Source organism: Oncorhynchus nerka, linkage group LG18 (assembly GCF_034236695.1).
Source record: "Oncorhynchus nerka isolate Pitt River linkage group LG18, Oner_Uvic_2.0, whole genome shotgun sequence".
Classification (NCBI taxonomy): Eukaryota; Metazoa; Chordata; class Actinopteri; order Salmoniformes; family Salmonidae; genus Oncorhynchus; species Oncorhynchus nerka.
The window spans coordinates 48,868,039-48,892,717 of record NC_088413.1 but is presented as its reverse complement, the minus strand read 5'-3'; the positions used below and the strand labels follow the sequence as shown (position 1 = coordinate 48,892,717).

Genomic DNA, 24,679 nt, shown 5'->3' with positions numbered 1-24,679 from the left:
TCAATGTTTTTGTTTGTTAGGAGAGACAACCTTAAGAGATTGCTCGTCATCCAAATATGATTTTTTCATATTCAATTTTAGAATAAGGCTGTAACGTAACAAAATGTGGGGAAAAAGTCAAGGGGTCTGAATTCTTTCTGAATGCACTATATACAATATTACTATCCAAGAAATGTGAACATGCATTTCAAACATGGACTGGCTTTGACTCATCAGTGATGCCAAGCCAGAGAAAACAACGGTGTGCCACATAAGAGGAGGACTATACTGCGTGCATTGTACAATCTATTCACAAGCAATAATGATGTCAGAGAGAGCTCTCAAGGTTAAAGCCTGCCCTAGCTAACCCATTCTATCACATCTACCTCTTGTTGTCTTTGTACAGTATCTAGAGATACCACTCTTCATACAGAGAAATGCGCCATAATGACCTCAGCCTCTTGCCCCTAGGGCCCTGATCAGAAGAGATCTATCTGTCCCTCTGTAGAGAGAGAGGAGGAGAGGAGGAGGGAGGGAGAGAGTGTAGAGAGATGGAAGGAGAGCAAGAGAGAAGCTGGAACTACTCTACCTGAACCAATGTGGGGGAGAATGCAGCTTCCAACAGAACTGATGTTCCTGCTAGAACTAAGGTGTGATGAAGGTCACACAGAGAATGACCTTTCCCATCACTAGCTACGCTAGCTACTCACAAAAGTTTGTGGACACCCCTTTAAATGAGTGGATTCGGCTATTTCAGCTACACCCGTTGATGACAGATGTATAAAATCGAGCACACAGCCATGCAATCTCCATAGACAACAAATTGGATACCACCTTTCCAACAGGTTAGAGCTGCCCCTGTCAACTGTAAGTGCTGTTATTGTGAAGTGAAAATGTCTAGGAGCAACAATGGCTCAGTCGTGAAGTGGTAGGCCACATAAGCTCACAGAATGTCTCCTCTGAGTGCTGAAGCGCGTAGCACGTAAAAATCGTCTGTCCTCCGTTGCAACACTCACTACCGAGATCCAAACTGCCTCTGGAAGCAACGTCAGCACAATAACTGTTCGTCGGGGGCTTCATGAATTGGGTTTCTATGGCAGAGCAGCCGCACACAGGCTTAAGTACACAATGCATAATGCCAAGCGTCGGCTGGAGAGGTGTAAAGCTTGCCACCAACTGTATAGTAACCAATGCAAAGTAATTGAAGTTGCTAATGTTTTGCCCTCAACAATTGACATTGAATGAATCTTCTGTAATTGTTTAGGTGTTGGCCTACACAGCTAATGGTCCAACCATACCAGTAACTGGTGAGTTACAACAGTACTGGGACCCAGCTAGTACATTTGATTCCTTGGAAGCTGTGGGAACGTATGTTTTTGGTTTCCAATTGGTTCTGGGGACAAAGCCATAAGTTTCCTGACCAGTAAAACGGAATGTTTTTTATACGTTCTGAGAATGGAAGGGTTAATGTTGCCTGTTCTGGGAACATGACTTTTTAGGTAGCAGGAGGGTTCTGAGAACATTTTACTATCGTTCTCTAAATGTTTTCCTGGAATGTATTATTAACGTTCTGAGAACAGAAATGATAAGATTGACATTTTTTAATAACTTCCTTAGCTTTCACTGAATGTTTTCAAAATACTTTTAATAATACTGCTAGCTTATGTTAACAGTTTTGAACTCCAAGCACAGATAGGACACCTGGAAATGAATTTGCTTAGGCATTATTAATCATGCATAAACCTGGATTTTTATTGTGGCACAGAGTCAGTAAGATTCAACCCTTATGATCTTCTGGTAAAACTAAAATCAATAGGTGATAAGGAAACTAACTTAACTTCACCCAAATAAAAATAGTACACTGACAAAACAAAACTCCTACTACTTCCAATTCTCCATATCTACCTTCTCAGGCTCTAGGCCTAGAGCCTGACAGGGTGGTACCGCTTATGACAATATTCCATGTAACTCCTTCACCGAGAAATCTTTCAGCCCCAGGAAACAGCTTCCACAATGATTTGTATCTTCCTGGACCTTCTCTCCACCTTGGCAGTGCCATTTATCACCATAGCTATGAAGCCAACAAAGTCCACCTTCTTAACCTTTAAAATGTCAGGATTCTGCTGGTGAAAGGCAACCGCTGCAGCCTGCAGTGAAGGTCTATCCACCACCATGGACTCTTCAAGTGCACCATTTAACAGCCTGTTTAACAGCTGCTATGCTCTGGATAGCCTTGACTTTGGCCACTTCATTCTCTTTCCCCCTTGTGGGGCACTTGAAAGACCTGGCTTTGTGGTTCCCACCACAGTTGCAACATGTCACATTTTCATCACGTGATCTTTTCCACAACTTGGACATCTCGGCTTCTCCCTTCTGTAAACACTTGATACATGACCAAAAGCTTTACAACGATCACACTGCATTGGTCTTGGGATGAATGCTCTGACTCTGTAGTTAATATACCCTAACTGCACTTGAGTAGGGAGACTCCATATCAACAAAAAAAAAAACAGTTAGACAAAACACTTTTTCTTCATTCACCACACGATTCATCCAACATGCATCAATCGCTCCAGGAATATTTTTCATCTCTTCAACATCTACTTCCCATGAGACTCCAGATATAACCCCCTCGAGGGGTATCCTGTTCCTAAGAGAGAGAGAGAGAGAGAGAGACACACACACACACACACACACACACACGACACTTCAAACTTATCAAATCGGTTGAGACGCAACACACTTTTCTTCTGATCCTCAGAAGCACAAAAAATCTAAAGCAACCCGCCTCTCGTGATCCTCACAGCCTTCACTCTACCCAGCACTCTCTCCACCAGTTTGCATATCTCAAATTGATTCCTCTAGATGGGTAATTCGATCAGCTGCTCCTCATTTACACACCGTACTCTTACAAGATACTTTGTGACATTATCATCACTGTACTCTACTTTGCTCAGTTTTCCTTTCTTTTGGACAATATTCCAATTCTCCTTGATTTTACCACCATTAGATTCAGAATCCACTCCATCATCCGCTTCCGCCATCTTTTTTTTCCTATCCGAGCCATGTTCCAGTTTTTCATTTAAGTCTATTCAAACAGACCCCATTTCAAAGTAAACAAGCACTTATTAAGATCAGGTGTGGCCAATTAGTGGGCACCGGCCAACACACCTGAACACACTTAACAAGATAGAGGCTAGAGAGAGTTTGGTGACGCTGAGAACGGAATGTATATGTTTTTAAATAGCATTCTTAGGATTTTACTAATGTTTTCTTGTGGTTTTTATGGAAAGTTTTCTTAATGTTCTGAGAATATGACTTTAAATAGAACCATTCTGCATCATTCCCAGAACCTTTTGGGAAGGTTGTATGCAAAATAACCTTAGGACAACCATGCTCTCACCAAGCTCTAAGAAACATATCGGAACATTTTGTGCTAGCTGGTTAGTAGCTATACATGCATTAGCTTTGAAACCCTTATGCTCTGTACTGTGTTCAGCTATATTATAGCAAGCTGCTGAAATTGAATTTATTAAAGGAGCAACAAAACAACTGTGCCCTTGCATTATCATTGTAGAATCCAGTGTTTGTTCCCTCTGAATGTTATGATTCATTTTGGGGGCCATAGGACATGTAACATATCTTCCTCATGAATAGTAAATGATTCATCTGTCCTGGACTGCCTGTGCCACAGAGAGATCCTGACAGGATAATAGTCACATTGTTCCCTGTGGGATCCCTATTCCCAACAGCTTGTGACCGGGTTGTGTTCAGTAGAGAGATCGTAGTGAAACGAGGAGGTACTGCATGAATTGTCCAATACAAATGGTTTTCTATTGCAAAATATTGTTCTACATTGTGGCCTACTGAACATGACCCTGGTGTTACTCTCCAAGCCAACAACAGTGTTCACTAGATATTTTATTTGAAGGGGAACTGATGCCCCCCAAATTTCAATATCTTTGAATTCATTATGCATAAAATAGAATAAAAATGTGTGGCCTTATTTCCATATTACCTCTAGAGTTAGATGTATCACCCATAAGTTTCAGTGTACTATTGGATAATAGGTCATGATGTGCCTGCTTGCTCACCACCATACGGAGACATAGTCTCCTCTGCCTTGTCATAGCCACTATGGCCTACACATCTCTGGGTGATGCTTTGGAAATCAGCCCCATATTACGTAACCCAAGTGATGCTGTAGCCATGCATTTGTGAATCATGGGTGGACTGGAAATCGGTTTGAAATGCAATTAAAGGGGCTTAATGTCGATGTTAGAGGCTTTACTGTAACTGCACTCTGCTGCTATTGAAGGCACCAGAGACATGGGGGATTCAACTCCTACCAAGGTGCTCTGGTGTAGGGTTTCTCTCATGACTCCAGGGTGGTTTTATGCTGCTAGAACCCATAGAGAGTAGAGGAAAAGATTTTGAATATGTCCCTAGTGGCACCATATTCCCTGAGTAGTGCACTACTTTTGACCATGTTGGCCCTGGTTGAAAGTTGTGCACTATATAGGGAATAGGGTGGTATTTGGGACAGCTTATGGCTGTTTGATGGGCAGCTGTCTCATATGTGCTTATTAATGATATATACCGGTACTGAACAAAAATATGAACCAACATGTAAAGTGTTGGTCACATGTTTCATGAACTGAAATAAAATATCCCAAAAAGCTTATTTCTCTATAATGTTGTGCCCAAATTTATTTACATCCCTGTTAGTGAGCATTTTGCCTTTACCAAGATAATCCATCCACCTGACAGATGTGGCAGACCAATAAGCTGATTAAAAAGCATGATCATTACACAGGTGCACCTTGTGCTGGGGACAATAAAATACCACTCTAAAATGTGCATTACAAGCATTTCTAGGCATGGTAGAGAGCTTGCCTTGGTCCTGGGCTCACATTTGTTCTCTATAGACTAAATCTGATCATATCCTGGTTATTGTTCTTGATTCAGTGTTAAATAGTCTAATACATGTGTGTGAAAGGGGTTTCAAGCAACCTTCTCTGTCACAGGGGTAATGAGTTTTGATGATAGGCTTGTCTATTCCAACGCTGCAGTATACTGTTATTGTTATTGTTGGCACGTTGTTGTTTTTACCCCTCGGCTGATTCCATGTCACTGCATGAACACTGAACATGACAGGCCTGTCATTTGCATTTGGCAGAAGCCAGGGGAACGAGAGGGTGACAAATTTAGGGACTGCTAATTGAATCATTAAGGGACAGAGTTTTGCAGATTAATCAGAAATGGTGATAAGGCCTAGTTTACAGTGACTGTCACAAAGAATAGTACTCTCACACACACACACACACACTCACTCACTCACTCACTCACTCACTCACTCACTCACTCACTCACTCACTCACTCACTCACTCACTCACTCACTCACTCACTCACTCACTTACTCACTCACTCACTCACTCACTCACTCACTCACTCACTCACTCACTCACTCACTTGTTGTTAGTTTTGGATGATTTGTAGCCTATGAAAGTGTACACATTAAATTAACAACTATGAAATTGTAGTTTGTTCAAGATGTGAGGGCAACATAAGCAGAAACAAAAGCCTTATTGTATTCTTAATGAGGCTTGGTAATTGTTAGTACCATGCCCACTGACTGCCCTGAAGGCTAATATGCTGCAGTGCTCACACTGGTTCTATCTATGTCCTCCTTTGTCTTTATGCCCAACATTGGCAATCCTACTATACAGTAGGAAAAACGGAGTTGCCTTTTAGATGCTGATCTAAGATCAGCTGTTGTTTTAAGTCCTTAACGGCTCAGATTTAGATTGGTGTTAAGGTAATCTAATACTAGATCTGTGGTTATGAGCCCTTTAAGAGGCTGAGGCTGGTCGTTTCCTGACCCTGCCAGGCAGCATACAGCTCACAGCCCAGAGTGAGACAGGGCCTCATTCAGCAAATCAAGCGTAGTGAGGATGATGATGATGGTGTTGATGACACAAGTCTTAGCTCATAGACATCCATATGAATCACAGGGATGGAGTTAAAGTGGTCCAATTCTCATCTGGCCCAGTAAGACAGTAATAAAATGACTTAAAGGATGAGGTTCTGCAGGCAGACAGGATGTCGGTGCCTGACCAATGATTAGCTAATAGGCTCTGATTTACAGGCTCTATTCACTTTGACCCCTTCCATGTTCTGGCTCCCAGTCAATATCTAGCTTAGGCTAAGGCTACCCCCATAACAACACAACGCCTGGTGTTTTTAGTAGGTCAACTATACAGAGAGCGGAGTAGAAAAGACAGGTATACATGGAACACCAGTGAGTTCCATACTGTCCCCCTCTGCATCATCTCAGGGGTGTCATAATAAAGGCCTCGGCAGAAACCTTTGACATGGGCTGTTACTGTCAAGAGGCAGGGGTGGAGAGAGAGAGATGGAGAGAGAGAGATGAAGAGAGAGAGATAGAGAGAGAGAGAGAGAGAGAGAGAGAGAGAGAGAGAGAGGAAGCATGGAGGTTTCAAATGGGAGTGGCTTGGACTTGCAGAGATTCTCTTTCTCTCACTCACTCACTCAGACTCACACGACCACATGGCTGAGGGCAGTGCTAAGCAGTGTCTGTCAATCTGGCCTGGCAGAGAGGCAGGCTGACTGTCAGTCTGACAAACAGAGGGATTGGATACTCTTATCTGGAGCCTGATGTTGCCTGGCCTCTATTTATCCTCACATGGAACTCGGTAAGCTCTGCTCGACTTCTCATGGGATTTCCTTTTTTGGGCTGAGGGTTTGAAATGAGGTATGCTGGGCCATATGGTCAGTGGACTTAGCACATCTGTGGTATGTGATCCCTCATTGTCGGGCCTGGAATTCTTTTGTCAGGAGAGTGTGTAGCCCGTGAACGGAATTGTGTCAGCAGCACTGCCTCTGGATGTTATTATGTGTGTGTGTGTGTGACTGTGTTTTAGCTAAGTGCTATTCTAGCTGCCAATAGTATGTGTTCATATGTGATGCTCAGTCGGGAAGGAGCGCTTCTCAAGGTGCTTTACTAATGTCCTCATTGTAGATGGACCTCAGGGTGGAATGAAGAGCAAAATGGATGCTGTCAGACCAGAGGCATAAATTGCTGCCTGTGCAGTTCTTCGCGCATGGACAGGAGTGTTAGCATTGTACCATGTCTGTGTGAGAGATTGATGAGAGATGGAGGGGGGTAGACAGATCGTTAGAGGAAGAGAGGGAGAGAGAAGGAGAGAGAAGGAGAGAGGGAGAGAAGGAGAGAGGGAGAGCGAGAAGGAGAGGGAGAGCGAGAAGGAGAGGGAGAGAGAATGGAGGGAGATAGCGAATACAGGGAGAGGGAGAGAGAAGGAGAGGGAGAAGGTGAGTGAGAATAGAGAGATGAGAGAGGTGGGTGGAATTGATTTATATTTACAAGGTCTCTCTGTCTGGCCCTGTGTGTGTGTGTGTGTATGTGCATCCATGCGTGCACGCGTTTGTGTATGTGCATTCGTGTGTGTGTGTGTGTGCTTGTGCGCGCGCACGTGCATGTGTATCAGTAGCAGCAGAGGCAGCAGCAGCAATAAAACGGCTTTGTCATCTCCAGGATGAGCAGAGTGATATTTCCAGATGAGACTGAAAGGTCAGGAGGGTAATACAGATGCAGAATTGAGTCATCCTTTTATCGTGTGAGCCACTTCTTATTGGTAGGTTGAGCCATCAGTCAGCGCATAATGTCTTCTCATTGGTAGATGGGAGGCCTCTCACTGTAATAGTGTCATAATAAAGCAGCAGGATGCATCTCCTCATCCAAGCCATTGATTTCCAGTGACGAACTGTTGTGTTTCTCTATTCTATGAACTAATGTTGTTTCCAATCACACTGCTCTGCTGTACTGGTGTAGAGGAAAGTTAACCTTTTGGACAATATTGTTAATCACTGCAACATGGACTGATGTGATAAGTCTATATAATATTTAGTTGTACATACAGTGATATAAATTGACGATAGAGGAGATAGGGTCTGCTCCATTGTTTACATGTTTGTTGATGACCCACTATTTGAGGTTATGTACAGATTTAGAAGCGTGGCTTTAAGGTTTGTTGGGTTTGTAATACAAGAAGAAATGTGTCATACACAGGAGCACATTGTTAATGATGACTGGGATATCATCTAGTGCCTTCTATAGGTCAAAAATATTAGGTATTAGATGTTAAGCCTAGGAATCATTTAGAGAGACGAGGTTCATTTAGACCACTGTAATATGACCTTCCACGCAGGGATGTGCATCTTTCCCTTTGAAGATGATTCCATACTTATCTAGATACATGGGCTCCGACACGATACAGGAACCATACGTTTTAGTTTGAAGTGATTTGGTTTGATTAGAGGAACGAATCGATGCGAGTTAATATAGCACTAACATTTGTTGCATAAACACATTCATTTTCCATTCGAAATTCAAATATGCGGCTCAGTGGATGTGGGCGTGTGCGTGTGTGTGTGTGTGTGTGTGTGTGTGTGTGTAGGCGCCTGAGCTGAGCCATAAGGGAAACAATACCGATTGTTTAAAGCAAAACTACCAAAACCATTGCTGATGGTGAAGCTGAATAATCCAAATAAAGCCCCGAACAGCATGTAGCCTTCCTATAGCATATAGCCTTCCTATAGCATGTAGCCTTCCTATAGCATGTAGCCTTCCTATAGCATGTAGCCTTCTTATAGCATGTAGCCTTCCTATAGCATGTAGCCTTCCTATAGCATGTAGCCTTCCTATAGCATGTAGCCTTCCTATAGCATGTAGCCTTCCTATAGCATGTAGCCTTCTTATAGCATGTAGCCTTCCTATAGCATGTAGCCTTCCTATAGCATATAGCCTTCCTATAGCATGTAGCCTTCCTATAGCATGTAGCCTTCCTATAGCATGTAGCCTTCCTATAGCATGTAGCCTTTCTCAGCATTCTCACCTTTCAGCAGGACTGTAACCTACAACACAAGGCCAAATCTACACTGGAGTCGCTTACAAAGAAGACAGTGAGATGCCAAGTTATAGTTTTGACTTAATCTGCTTGAAAATCTATGACAAGACTTGAATTGCTGTCTATAGCCATGATCTCCAATCCAACACCTTGACAGAGCTTGAAGAATGATGAAAAGAATAATGGTCTAATATTGCACAATCCAAGTGTGTAAAGCTCTTAAAGACTTACCCAAGAAGCTCACAGCTGTAATCACTGCCAAAGATGATTCTAACATGTATTGACTCAGGGAGCTGAATACTTTATTTAATTTACATCAATCTTTTTTTAAATCACATTTTCTTCCACTTTAACATAAGAGTATTTTGTGTAGATTGTTGACAAAAAAACAATTTAATCCCACAATAAAATGTGAAGAATTCCAGGGGGTATGAATACTTTTGCAAGACACTGTATACTGTATATATATATATATTTTTTTTTTGCAATTCGTATGCTATGTTACGAATCCAATTTGTACAATATGTTATGAATTTGTTGTGCTTAAGATCCTTGACTGCATCTTTAATCACTGTCCCCTCTATAATTCTCTTTGATTGTACTAGCAGCAACAACAGTCAGTCAGTCAGTCAGTCAGTCAGTAACTGTCTCCCCAGCTGTTTAAGATGGTACGGAGTGCCCAGCTGTTAGGAGGAGAGGAGAACCAACGACAGGATAAGGGGAAGATTCCAGTTCCTGTTCCTCCTCTGTAAAGGCGTCAGCAAGCTTCAGTTCGGCTGGCGGCTAGCCGAACCGAACAAGTGTGCTTTCATTATCCCCTTAAAACACATTTGCTTGAAAAACTAGAAAAAAGCGGCAATAGTCCATTTTGAGACGCCATAGCCATTATACATTTCCTCAAAAGTCAATTAATCTAAGGTAACTCAAAAAATCTGTAATTAATTTTGATGTTATGGCCGAGGAGATCATAGTCGAGCAATTGACGACTGCGTGGCCAAACACGACTCCAACCACATCATTAAGTTTGCTAACGACACAATGATGAGACAGCCTATAGGGAGGATGTCAGAGACTGCCAGGACAACAACCTCTCTCTCAATGTCAGCAAGACATAGGAGCTGATCGTGGACTATAGGAAAAGGAAGGCCGAACAGGCCCCTCATTAACATCGACAGGACTGAAGTGGAGCGGGTCGAGAGTTTCAAGTTCCTTGGTGTCCACATCGCCAACAAACTGTCATGGTCCAAACACACCAAGACAGTTGTGAAGAGGGCACAACAACACCTTTTTCCCCTCAGGAGACTGAAAAGATTTAGCATGGGTCCTCAGATCCTCAAACAGTTATTCAGCTGCACCATCGAGAACATCCTGACCGGTTGCATCACCGCCTGGTATGGCAACTGCTCAGCATCTGATAATAAGGCGCTAAAGAGGGTAGTGCGTGTGGCCCAGTACATCACTGGGGCCAAGCTTCCTGACATCCAGGACAAATATACTAGGTGGTGTCAGAGGAAGGCCCAAAAAATTGTTAAATACTCCAGTCACCCAAGTTATAGACTGTTCTCTCTGCTACCACACGGCAAGTCTAGGACCAAAAGGCTCCTGAAAACCTCTTATGGCTGCGATCCCCGTACAGCAGGGGTGTCAAAGTCAAATGGACGGAGGGCCAAATAAAAAAATCAGCTACAAGACGAGGGCCGGACTGTTCGAATGTTCATTGAAAAATTTTTAAATGACGCATATAGTCTAGTGAACCTAATTGAACCTACTGAAAACCTAACAAATATATTACAATATGATCAGATAAATAAAGCAATATTTTCTTATGGCTCTGTCAGTAATCTTTAATTTTCAACAGACACAAAAGACAAATTTCCTTTATATAAATATCCCCATAACATGAACATTAAATGAAAGAAACCGGTATTCAAGGCACCATCAGTAGACTATATTTTCTATTTTAGCAAAAGTGGGCTAAATTTACTTCAAAGAAAAAACAATAATAGCAATTTTCTATCATCCACTCAACTGAAATATTTTTAAAATATAATTGGATTGAAATACAAAAAAATAAAGTGCAAAAATCTATTAATCAAAAACAACACTTTGTTTAAGGAGAAGTAACATGCAGTGAAAACAAATATTAAATTTTAACTTTTAAACTTGAACTGAGTAAAAACTCTAAATATGTGATTGCACAGTAATGTTCGCTTGTTTGAGGTTGAGGGTGATACTTGGTGGTGTCCCATCTTTTCCACAAGTTCATCAATGTTCGGGGTAAGGCTCTGAGCTGAAGAAATCCTCAGAATTGAGTGGAGGTGTTCAGCAGTAAGTCGACTTCTGTGTGATGTTTTGTTCAGGTTCATCAAAGAAAACAGTTGTTCACACAGGTATGTGCTGCCAAACATAGACAACGTTTGAGCAGCCTGGATGCGCAGCTGGGGCATTGTGCCGGGGAGGAAACGGGCGAACTCCGCAGCACCCACTGCCGCATATTTTGCCCTCAGTGCATCATTGCATTGGAGGTCAATCAACTCCATTTGGAGGTTTGGTGGTGAGCTTTCCACGTCAACAGCAAATGGGTTACCGAGCAGTTCCAACCTGCTTTTTTGTGCTTCAAAGTCAGCAAATCGGCGTCGAAAGTCAGCGGCAAGCATACCTATTTTATCAGCCAACTGTGTGCTCGGGAACGCACTGGTAGAGAGCTTCTCTTTCATGGTCTGGCAGCTGGGAAAGTGGCTCAAATTTTCTTTCCGCATCTGCGTCTCCCACAGAGTCAGTTTGGTTTTAAATGCCTTCACTGTACTGTACATATCAGAGATGACACGATCCCGACCCTGCAGCTGCAAGTTTATTGCATTCAGATGACTCGTAATGTCACACAGAAAAGCCATTTCACACAGAAACATTTCGTCTCGGAGTTGTGTTGTGTCTTTCCCTTTGCTGTCCAAGAACAGACAAATCTCCTCACGAAGCTCGAAACATCTTTGAAGCACCTTTCCCTGGCTTAGCCATCGCACCTCTGTGTGATAAGGCAAATCACCATGCTCCGTTTCTAACTCCGTCAGAAATGCCTTGAACTGGCGGTGATTCAAACCTTTGGCTCTGATAAAGTTAACTGTGCGCGTGATGATGCTCATTACATGCTCCATTTTCAAGGCTTTACCGCACAACGCTTCCTGGTGTATGATACAATGATAAGCTGTCAGCTCACCTGTCGCGTTTTCCTCTTGCATCTTTTCCCGTATCTTCGCCACCAGTCCGCTCCTGTGTCCACACATCGCAGGTGCTCCGTCGGTTGTCAAACCCACGAGTTTTTCCCAAGGCAGCTCCATCTCATTTACACATCTTGACACCTCTTCATACAAATCATGCCCCGTAGTTGTGCCATGCATAGGACGTAAAGCCAAAAACTCCTCTGTCACGCTTAGGTTGGAGTCCACTCCGCGGATGAAAATTGACAACTGGGCAATGTCAGAAATGTCGGTGCTCTCATCCACAGCCAAGGAATATGCAATAAAATCTTTTCCCTTTTTCACAAGCTGCTCTTTTAGATTGATGGACAACTGGTCTACTCTCTCGGCAATGGTGTTTCTGCTCAGACTCACATTTAAAAAGAGTTGCCTTTTTCTGGGCAAACTTCGTCACAAACTTTAATCATGCAGTTTTTGATGAAATCCCCTCCGTAAATGGCCGGGCTGATTTAGCGATCTCTTCTGCCAAAATAAAACTGGCCTTGACAGCAGCCTGGCCTTGTGATTTGGCTTTTTTGAACAGAGCCTGTCGAGATTTGAGGCCTCGTTTTAATTCCTCTGCCTTTTGTAGCCTTTGTTCCATGTCCATATTCTTGTTTTTGTCCGCGTGTTTCGTTTCATAATGTCGTCTCAGATTATACTCTTTCAGTACCGCCACACTTTCTCCACACAGAAGACACACAGGTTTTCCAGCTACCTTCGTGAACATATACTCCGACTCCCACCTTGTTTGAAACCCCCGGTTCTCAGTATCCACCTTCCGTTTTGCCATTTTTGATGGGTATCTGAAAGTTAATTTTACTGTGATGCTGACGACTGCTGTGCCAATAAATATTGAAATGAAGCAGCCTACTGCTCGGTGCGTCACCTTTGCATTGTGGGAAATGTAGTATTGGTGCGTGTAAAAGATCTGCGGGCTGCCGGCTTGCTGCGGGCCGGTTCTAATAATAAATCAAGATCATCCCAGGGGCCGTAAAAAACCTTCTTGCGGGCCGGATGTGGCCCGCGGGCCTTGACTCTGACATATGTGCCGTACAGGGATCAACATCAGGGAAATTTCAGAGTGAAAATGCAAGTGTCCTACATCCTTCAAAAGATTAGGATCTTGGTAATCAAACTACGTTTAAAATAGCTATTACAGAGAACAAATACCATGCTTTTGTTTGAGAAGAGCAATCAACAACAAAAACATTTTCCACCATGACAGTTTTTACACATTCACATCTGAAGGTAAAATTATGACTTACATTCTGATATCTTGCTCTTATTTCTCTTCCTGAGAGTCCCAGTGATCAAATGAAGTGCTGTTTTCTTTGATAAAATCCATGTTTATAGCTTAAATCGAAACATTTTGTAAACCGTTTGTGCCGTGAATTCCATCTCTATCAATTGTTTTACGGAGCATTCGACGTAATTACACACGGTAAACCATCGTTTATCTAGTCATGGTTGGTTTCAGTGCATTCCTCTGGATGTTTGCAACACAGCCAAACATGATAGTTTTTTTTTTGCGGGGAGTATTGACCGAAGTGAACTGATTTGAAGACAACGAGCAATGACTACCTTGCGCACCAATAATTTTAGCGAAGCTTCGTTGATTGTCTGTATTTCTGCCCAATGATCTTCTTGAAATCTAGCTGGGTAGGTAGCCAATGAGCTGAGGTAAACGCCAGTATGTAATGGTTTTGGGTTGGACCACCATTCCTTGTTTGTAAAGGTACATGTAACGAACTCCATTCTCGCCTTGACTATCAGAGGAGTTGCCGTGACACTTGTTACGCTGAATAAATCAGGTGTGAAGGCGCACCGAAGACACCGTGCGCAGATCCGGCGCAGGATATCCTGGGCCGAAGAGACGCACTAGAGACCAGGAGCGCTGAGCCGGCACAATCTGGTGGATGCGGGCTGTGGATGCGTACCGGAGACACAGTACGTGTAACCACAAAGCATGGTGCCTGAAGGGCCACACGCTCCTCAAAGCGACTGTCTTGCTCCAGACTCCAACCCCTCCAAACTCTTTCGTCCCTCTCCACTGTCAACCACTCCTCACTCAAACGGTCCAAGAATTCCTCCTCGGTCTCGGACTCACCCTTCAGCACCGACACCCCCCCCTAAAAAAAACATTTTGGGGCTGCCTCTCAGGTTTCCGTCATGTCCTCTCCTCCTGACCACGCTGCTCGGTCCGTTTGTGGCGGGATCTTCTGTTACGTCCGTCGTTGGAATGAGACCAAGGTGCAGCGTGGTAGGCGTACATTTGTCTTTTTTTATTAAATGACACCAGAAAAAAGAAAAAAAATACAAAACAAACGTAAAGTTCTGCAGGCTCACCAGCAACTATGCAAAAACAAGATCCCACAACTTAAGGTGGGAAAACGGGCTGCCTAAGTATGATCCCCAATCAGAGACAACGAAAAACAGCTGCCTCTGATTGGGAACCATACTAGGTCAACAAAGAAATAGAAACATAGATTTGCCCACCCAAGTCACACCCTGACCTAACCAAATAGAGAATAAACAAGGCTCTCTAAGGTCAGGGCGTGACACAGACAGACAGACAGTCAGTCAGACAGTTAGGCAGTTAATGTGGGTGGTTTGTGCACATTGTTGGGTCTAACTTTTCCCATGTCTTAAGATAATATTAGAATATGGTCATATGCTCCCCCACAAGACTGCGAGCTGAGCTGTCTGATTAAGAAGCTCTCATTGGTATCTGTAGCTGCTAATATTAGACGTCTGGTTGTAGAACAATGGCTGATCTATTCCCCAGCAGAGCATGAAAGGAACTGCTTATGGATTTGCATCTGAAATTACCCAATTGGCTTCTCTCAGTATAAATGAAACATTCACTGGCAGCACTACAGTTACTAATTAATGTTTCTGTCCTTTCTTCCTTCCTTCCTTCCCTCCTTCCTTACTTCCTTCCTTCCGCCCTGTCCTCCCTACCTCCCTTCATCCATCTCTCCCCCTCTGTCTCTCTGCAGCTGATTGAGAACGGATCTAGCTGTAGGATCTAGCTGTTATTCACCATGATCGCTGCTGTGTCTCCCATGGCCTGTGAGGCTGTCTCGCCAATGATCACCTCCGTCACGCCCACCCTGGAGTCCAGCCCTAAGGAGGAGGAGGAGGCAGGCCTCAGCCCCAGCCAGGGTGGTCTCTGTGGGGAAGGTCTGGCCCAGGAGAGGGACCCGGCCCAGAGGTATCAGAACAAAAAGCCCCCTCCCCTGCACACGGGGGCGGACTGGAAGGTGGTGCTGCACCTGCCTGAGATCGAGACGTGGCTGAGGGCCACTACTGAGAGGGTCCGGGACCTCACATACTCTGTCCACCAGGACTCAGTCAACAAACACGTGGACGTGCATCTAGTGCAGCTGAAGGTGAGTGGGCCTCCACACACTATATACTCTCATCTCATATTCTGGTTTCAGACAGCCTAGTAGCAAGGAACTACCCTGGGCCCGTGGTCACAAAGTGTCTCAGAAAGGCAATGGTGATCTATGGTTGATTTTCACTTTTGAATAAGATTATATGGACAGGGAGATCAGCACTCCTACTCTGAGACCCTTTATGAATATGGGCCCCGGTCCAGATCTGTTTGTGCTGTCTTGGTCCTGAGGTCATTGTCGTTGCCAGACAACAGACCGCACAAACTGATCTGGGACCAGGTTAGCAAAGAACACTGTCAAGTGCAGAATTGTCCAAAATTGGCTTCCCAAGTGGCACAGTGGTCTAAGGCACTGCATTGCAGTGCTAGCTGTGCCACTAGAGATTCTGGGTTCGAATCCAGGCTCTGTCACAGCAGGCCAGGACCGGGAGACCCATGGGACGGCGTACAATTGGCCCAGCGTCGTCCGGGTTAGGGGAGGGTTTGGCCGGCTGGGATGTCCTTGTCCCATCGCGCACTAGCGACTCCTGTGGCGGGCCGGGCGCAGTGCACACTGACATGGTCGCCAGGTGTACGGTGTTTCCTCAGACACATTGGCTCCCGGGTTAAGTGGGCATTGTGTCAACAATCAGTGCGACTTGGTTGGGTTGTGTTTTGGAGGACGCACGGCTCTCGGCCTTCGCCTCTCCCGAGTCCGTACGAGAGTTGAAGAGACGAGACAAGACTCTAACCACCAATTGGATACCACGAAAAAGGGGTAAAAAATCAAATACAAAATTATTTGTCCAACATCACGTCCCAGTATAGTGACCCTGTAGGAGGAAGATGTAATTAGATGTAATGAGGGGAGCTGTACCTTCTCAGTAGCCTTGGAGCTGGACTGGTGGAGCACTATGTAGGGAATAGGATGCCATTTGGGACGTAGCCTCAGATCAATGTTGAGAATCCCTTCTCCCTCCTACCCCAGCACAGCCAGTCCAGGCTGGGGCTGTGGATGATGTGTGCTGATGATTTTGCAGATAGCAGCTATTTTGAAGAAAGTTTTACGTGCAATGATTGTTGTGTGGTTGTTTTATCTGCCTTAGTTGAATGCATTGATTGTAAGTTGCTATTGTTTCATGACTAAAATATAAGGGTGAAAGTAGGCTACTGGGTTGATCAGTGACTGGCTGATCAATCAGCCGATGGTCTTATTGGATTCTGTTAGAAGGTCATGGTGGACCAGCCCTCAACCCTCTAATTAAACAGGAAATGGAGGAACAGAATTAGTTCAGCCAGCCAGCCTCAAAGCACTGGGAAGACTCAATGTGAGTCTCAAATGGCACTGTTACGATTTCCTTTTGGCCCGACAGTCTAGGGGGGATGGTAATGAGACCCGTAACATAACTCATGCAAATTATTATTGTGACAAAGTAAAAGTGTGAACGAAATAACCACGACAACAGAAATCTACCGTCAAACTCCAGGTTTATTTATAAACACACGGTAATGGGGGGAGCAGGAAAAGGGGCTGAGCTGGACCCAAGGAAAGAAACAATAAGTATTCAAAAACACCCCTAAGCTAGACTAGCCTACTTTAACAACAGCTAACTAACTAACCAAAAATACAGTGGGTGGTCCGCCCAGTTCTAACTAGTGTATTTAACAAAGTTCACCTACGGGTAGTGTATGCCCATGGGCGACTTGTCTTGGTTTCCCCCTTTTCCCACCAGCAACAAACAAACACCATAACCAAAAACAATACTCACAGGTGATGACAAAGTGCTATGGAGGTGCTTTAAACAAAAGAGAGGTTAAGACACAAAGCGAGAGTGAAACACAGAGACCTACAGACATGGCATTTACAGAGAGATTGCGCTAGAGATTGAGCTAGAGATTGAGCTAGAGATTGCTCCAGAGCAAACAAATGATGGGGTTTTTAAACCATGGGGAAGGAACTGTGATAGGGTAGGAAATAGGAGGAGGTGTGTCTTCTGATTGATGATTGATTGTTGACTGATTGGGGAGTGATGATTTTCACCTGTGAGGGGAGAAGGAGAGAAACGAAACACACACAGGATACACACACACACAGGATAACTGTATCCGTAACAGGCACCCTATTCCCAAGTGCACTACTTTTGACCAGAGCCCTATGGGCCCTTATTTGGGTTGCAATTTCTGAGGCTGGTAACTCTAATGAACTTATCCTCTGCAGCAGAGGTAACTCTGAGTCTTCCTTTCCTGTGGCGGTCCTCTCCTCATGAGAGCCAGTTTCATCATAGCGCTTGATGGTTTTTGCGACTGCACTTGAAGAAACTTTCAAAGTTCTTGAAATTGTCCGGATTGACTGACCTTCATCTCTTAAAGTAATGATGGACTGCAGTTTCTCCTTGCTTATTTGAGCCGTTCTTGCCATAATATGGACTTGGTATTTTACCAAATAGGGCTATCTTCTGTATTCCAACCCTACCTTGTCACAACACAACTGATTAGCTCAAACAAATGAACTTTTAGCAAGGCACAGCTGTTAATTGAAATGCATTCCAGGTGACTACCTCAAGAAGCTGGTTGAGAGAATACCAAGAGTGTGCAAAGCTGTCATCAAGGCAAAGGGGGGCTATATTTGAAGAATCTCAAATATAAAATATAGTTGGATTTGTTTAACACTTTTTTGGTTATTACATACACTACCATTCAAAAGTATGGAGTCATTTAGAAATGTCCTTGTTTTTGAAAGAGACGCACATTTTTTGTCCATTAAAATAACATCAAATTGATCAGAAATACAGTGTAGACATTGTTAATATTGTAAATGACTCTTGTAGCTGAAAACGGCAGATTTTTAATGGCTGTACGCCTATGTAGATAAGAGGCCCATTATCAGCAACCCTCACTCCTGTGTTCCAATGGCACGTTGTGTTAGCTATCCAAGTTTATAATTTTTAAAGGCTAATTGATCATTAGAAAACACTTTTGCAATTATGTTAGCACAGCTGAAAACTGTTGTCCTGATTAAAGAAGCAATAAAATTTGCCTTGGAACACAGGAGTGATGGTTGCTGATAATGGGCCTCTGTACGCCTATGTAGATATTCCATGAAGATATCTGCCGTTTCCAGCTACAATAGTCATTTACAACATCAACAATGTCTACACCGTTTTTCTGATCAATTTTATATTATTGTAATGGACAAAAAAATGTGCTTTTCTTTCAAAAACAAGGACATTTCCAAGTGACCCCAAACTTTTGAATGGTAGTGTGCATGTGTTATTTCATAGTATTGATGTCTTCACTATTATTGTACAATGGAGAACAATGGAGAAAATAGTAAAAACACTTGAATGAGTTGGTGTGTCCAAACTTTAGTGCAAAATGTCAGAAATCTACTCTGCTGACTTGTTTCTATTACACTCCCGGATGGTAACAAGTATAGAAACTGCTTATTAGTGTACTTCTCAACATGGTGACTTAGATGTAATGTACAGTATATCCAGTCTGTCTTTAGTCTGTTCAAGTCTGGTTCAAATCAACATGTGCTTTTAGCCAACTCGTTGTCATACCATACTAATGCCAAACATGTACAGCAAAACAGTCATAATCAGAGTAGTCAAAACACACTCAGACAGAACAGACAGTTGGTAGACAGTTGGAAGACATTGACAGGCGCTCCCGTAGCTGTCGTACAGCCTAAACCACCGGTCTGTCTCTCTCCTCTCTGTGTGGATATCACAAACAGACCGACAGTGTTGAAAGCTCATCTGTGGACTGTGATATATATATATATATATATATATATATATATATATATATATATATATATATATAGAAAGGTTTCTGTCAGTGTGCCTGCTCAATAATCCTCCTCAATAATCACCTCACCATAAGACGCCATTTGCGACACCACAGACCGTGATGATGTAGGCTAATGTTGGTATGAATGGTGCTAATAGGTGGACGTTACTTATCTCTTTTCAGCCGGTGTCCTCTCAATCATAATAGACCGTCTTCAGGGGGAGTCTTGTCACTCTGTACACTATATAGAGACTGAGTACGAGTATTAGATTGTATGAAGGATACAGAGGACACAATGTGAATGATGTAATGTCTCAAGTAGAAAAGATGCCTGATACCGTGTCTGTGTACACATTACTGAGGTGTTTTAGTTTAGAATCATCTCCGTGAAGTGATGCATTTACCTGAAAATATCCTGAAGAAGGATTATGGTAGATTTGGTTACATACGTATACAGTATTCTATTTATTGTTTTGACAAAAGAAGGTTGCCTTAGAATAATGTTAATGGGGGGAACAGCATTACACCTGTGTTTATAGATGGATGTGGGCTCTGGTCAAAAAGGATTTACCATAAGGCTCTGGTCAAAAGTAGTGCACTATATAGGGAATAGGGTGCCATTTGGGATGTATACTTTGTCAATAGTGTGCCTGCATGAAGGATCAAAGGCAAATGAAATGACCATGCCTAAATTGTTCAAACTGTACCCTTCCATAATCCCTTCCTAACCCTAGAGTCGTGTCTTTGGCTATGCCGGATTAAGTGATATGACATGCCACAAAATAATATTTATAGAGCTGTTATCTTCCGAAGAAACTCTTAAAGACCTAGTAATATTTCACATCAATAGCAGTCAATATTAATCGTGACCTTATTTCAGTCTCATCTGAAAGTTGTAAATTCTTGGTTATCTTCACGAACCCTGGCTAACAAGTTGAATCAGCAATACAAAATTGGGTTTAATTATTTATTTACTAAATACCTAACTAATCACACAAAATTACATATACACAAAATGAATCATACCTTGATTACAAATGATGTCATAAAGGAAAACGTCCCTAGCGGACGGAACAGATATGACAGCTGGTTACACAAAGAAAGTGGGTTGGGTTTGAGTGAAAGAGCAGGAAGACTGAAGAACAAAGGGAGAAGCGATGTCTCTTTTGGGCCGTAGGCAGCTACTCTATCGTAAATACAGAAACTTATGCATTCTAAATTACCGCCCATTTGGAAAAGGAAAATGCAATAAATATTTAATCTGATCTGCGCTTCGGTAGGTTGGTCGTAGATGCTGGTCGTGTTGGCCAACAGAGATCTTCCTGTCCTCGGAAGAAAGTCTCTGGTGGTGAATTGGATACATTGTAGTAACGTTGTTGTGTGGTAGACGGGATACTCTGTCTGTTCTTTCCTAGCCCACGTTTGCAGCTGCTGTTGCTAACTCAACGGCTAGGAGGTATCACTTCTGTAGTGAATAAGAGTTCAAAATTCATACCATTCGCAACCAAAGCTCACGCTGAGGTTGGCTTCGTTCTGTAGTTATTATCTGAATCCTTCTGACATCGGATCGTTATCCTAATGTACCCGGAACCGCTATTATATTGTCGTCAAGGCTTTATATAGGAAGGGAGAGGAGGGCGTGTTTCATAGTTTATAACCAATGTCTCTTCACGTGGGCGGGCCACTGAGTCGGGCCTAATTCACTCATGAAAACCCAATTCTCACATTTTAGAAGCTAAAATCACATTTCATCCCCTCACAAATAATTTCATATTCAAACAATTCCATGTGAATCTGATAGCTATAATGTGTAGACTTTCCACTGTACAGTTTATGTCATCCTATCATTGATGATGTCTAATCTCATGACAACCGAACTGACATCATATTCATTAAGGACCTGAACATTCATTTCCCCCCACCTTCTGATGTTCCCAGAATCTCTATGTTAACCAAGGGATTTTCAATAGTCACATCAGTAGGGTAGAGAGAGGAAAAGGGGGGGGGGGGATATTTATGACTGTCATAAACCTACCCCCAGGCCAGCGTCATAACACTAGTCTTGGATTATGTAATCCCTATTCAGTCAATTTTGCACTTTTCAAATCATATCACTTCAGCATGAATGGACAAATGTCCATTTCTCTTATCAATGCACTGATTAGGCCTATCTTTGAGTATTAACTTTTAGATCTACAGTAAAGTTGGTCCTTTGTTAAAATGCAGTCTTTGTGAACAGTTTTAGTGCAGGAGATAATGCTGGTGTTTATTACTAGATTAATTATGGTAGAGTGAGATGCTCTCCAGTGGCTAACCCCTGGGGCTTAATACTGTGCTGCCTGGCTGGCTGGCTGGCTGGCTGCCTGGCTGGCTGGCTGCTATTATCTTGCTCATCCCCACCTGCTGAGATGTTCCCGCTAATCACTGGGCATATTTTATGTGGGATTGAGATTCACGTCATAGATTATCATTGAGGCTTGAGCTGCACAAATGGGAGAGGCCCATGTCACTCTGATAATAGAGTTTAGAGATTATAATAGAGATTACATTTCATTTATAGAGCATCCGCACTAAAGACATTTTTATGCTATTTTAAAAACAAAAGTTTGGTCAGTGTGTGTCTCTTATGCAATCACAGCTAACATTGAGACTTCTGCTGCAGGAATGGGAGAGGGGCGAGGCCCATGTTATTGTGCGACTAAGTGAAACACACAGAGAGAGCGGACGATGCTAGCTAGTCTCCCTGATGGTGTGAGGTCTTTATATAGCCCTTCCTCTCCTCTCTGCTGTTTCTGGATACTGTGAATAAAACATGCCTTTGGCGTGACAAAGAGAGGGAAGGCTTCCTGTTAGAACACACACTCACAAACTGCAGCATCATCTCTAAGAGCTTTCACCTCTCGTAAGGTTACCTCTGTTTACGCACCGAAATATTCACAGGGAGAAAGAAAAGGCAGTAAGAGAGAGAGTGTGTGTGTCCGTGTGTGTGTGTGTGTGCCTCATTTGTCCTGTTAGTGCTGCTGAGTCATCATGTATTCCAGTTTTTGGACCAGTCAGAGAGGCGTAGTCAGTCCGACTGTCCCAACCTTCACGTTGACCTTTGGCATTATAAAGGACACACTGGTGACCTGAAACTTTGGACACTACTTTCGACCAGGGAATGGAAGTAGTGCACTATATAGGAAACAGAGTGCCATTTCGGATGCACCCATGCTTGCTTACAGACAGACCTCTCCATTCTCTAGTTGAAGCTGTGCATTGTCTGTCTGGAGAATGCTGAACATGTGACATCCTGAGTCAGTGTCTGGTCCCGTATTCACAAAGCGAGTAGGATCGCTGATTTAGGATCGCTGATCTAGGATCGGTTTTGCCTTTCACGTCGTGATGAACAGGACAAGGAGGACCTGACCCTAGATCAGCTCTATGAGACGCATTGTGGATACAGGCCCTTGTTGTGAGAGTGAGTGACTGATCTCTTTGTTGCGGTGGTTGGCTTCCTATGAGAAAGTGACGCAGCCCGGTTGACGTATTGCCTGGCCAGGGCTCCACTGCCTCTTGCTCTGTGTGTCATTGATACCGTTGTGTTCCCAGCTAAATATTTTCTCCTCAAACAAGAGTACAATGGTCTTGCTGCTCTCAAAGGTGTCTTACGACAGCGATGAAGGACGTTGCGTTGTTGATATGGTATGTGCTTCTTGAGGACACCCGTAGCGGTGAAACTAGTATGCAGTTATGAAGCTGTAAATATATTGAATAGAAGTTATTTAAATGAGCGTTGTGGTTCAAATGTAGATGGCGGGAATTGCGGTTGATCTACTGTTTGATCTTGAGACGATCAGAAATGATCCTTGTCATGCGTTTCTCTTTAGAGGCATTTCTATAGCACTCTCTTTCTCACTCTCAGCTGTTATAGGGGATGACATCATGCTTTTTCATCTGCCAATCCTGTTATTGGCCCAGTAGGTTTCATTTCCTCCTCTGTGCCTTTCAGTCAAATCTCTTAATCTCCCTTCAAATCTCCCTCCATCTATTTAAAACGTACCGTTAGAACCCAAGACCTGACCAACATCTCCACTGTAAGCAATATGCTGTAACAACATCGGACACAGGACATTCTGTTAGCTGCATTCTGGGGACTATTCCTATTTCTAACTGGGTCTTTCAGGATGAGCGTGTCTGTTTTGATTCAAAGTCTGTTTGGGTTCAATGGTAAAGTCTGCCATCTAGTGGGGTTTGGTGGACATGTTACAATGTTATAATATTCACTTTTCATCATTCCAGTAGGTGGCACATCTGAAGACCGACAGACAATTGATTTTGACTGAATTTGAAACTTCACTTTGATATTTTAACTTTGAAATATAATCATGTGCACTGTATCTGAATTGACTGAATTGTATTGTACACAAAGCATGTTGATGCTGAAATGTTTGTTGTCTACTACTGTTTATATGTACAGTTGAAGTCGGAAGTTTTACATACACCTTAGCCAAATACACTGCTCAAAAAAATTAAGGGAACACTAAAATAACACATCCTAGATCTGAATGAATGAAATATTCTTATTAAATACTTTTTTCTTTACATAGTTGAATGTGCTGACAACAAAATCACACAAAAATGATCAATGGAGGTCTGGATTTGGAGTCACACTCAAAATTAAAGTTGAAAACCACACTACAGGCTGATCCAACTTTGATGTAATGTCCTTAAAACAAGTCAAAATGAGGCTCAGTAGTGTGTGTGGCCTCCACGTGCCTGTATGACCTCCCTACAACGCCTGGGCATGCTCCTGATGAGGTGGCGGATGGTCTCCTGAGGGATCTCCTCCCAGACCTGGCCTAAAGCATCCGCCAACTCCTGGACAGTCTGTGGTGCAACGTGATGTTGGTGGATGGAGCGAGACATGATGTCCCAGATGTGCTCAATTGGATTCAGGTCTGGGGAACGGGCAGTCCATAGCATCAATGCCTTCCTCTTGCAGGAACTGCTGACACACTCCAGCCACATGAGGTCTAGCATTGTCTTGCATTAGGAGGAACCTAGGGCCAACCGCACCAGCATATGGTCTCACAAGGGGTCTGAGGATCTCATCTCGGTACCTAATGGCAGTCAGGCTACCTCTGGCGAGCACATGGAGGGCTGTGCGGCCCCCCAAAGAAATGCCACCCTACACCATGACTGACCCACCGCCAAACCGGTCATGCTGGAGGATGTTGCAGGCAGCAGAACGTTCTCCACGGCATCTCCAGACTCTGTCACGTCTGTCACATGTGCTCAGTGTGAACCTGCTTTCATCTGTGAAGAGCACAGGGCGCCAGTGGCGAATTTGCCAATCTTG

At 43.3% G+C, this 24,679-nt stretch overlaps 1 protein-coding gene across 1 annotated transcript in view; it reads left to right on the top strand.

Moving 5' to 3' along the window:
* Nucleotides 1-24,679, top strand: part of LOC115146012 (A-kinase anchor protein 6) — a 183,005-nt gene that overhangs the window by 3,686 nt on the left and 154,640 nt on the right. The window contains 1 exon segment of the mRNA XM_029687753.2: nucleotides 15,164-15,556. Within this exon segment, the coding sequence (XP_029543613.2) occupies nucleotides 15,209-15,556 (348 nt within the window). The 5' untranslated portion in view covers nucleotides 15,164-15,208.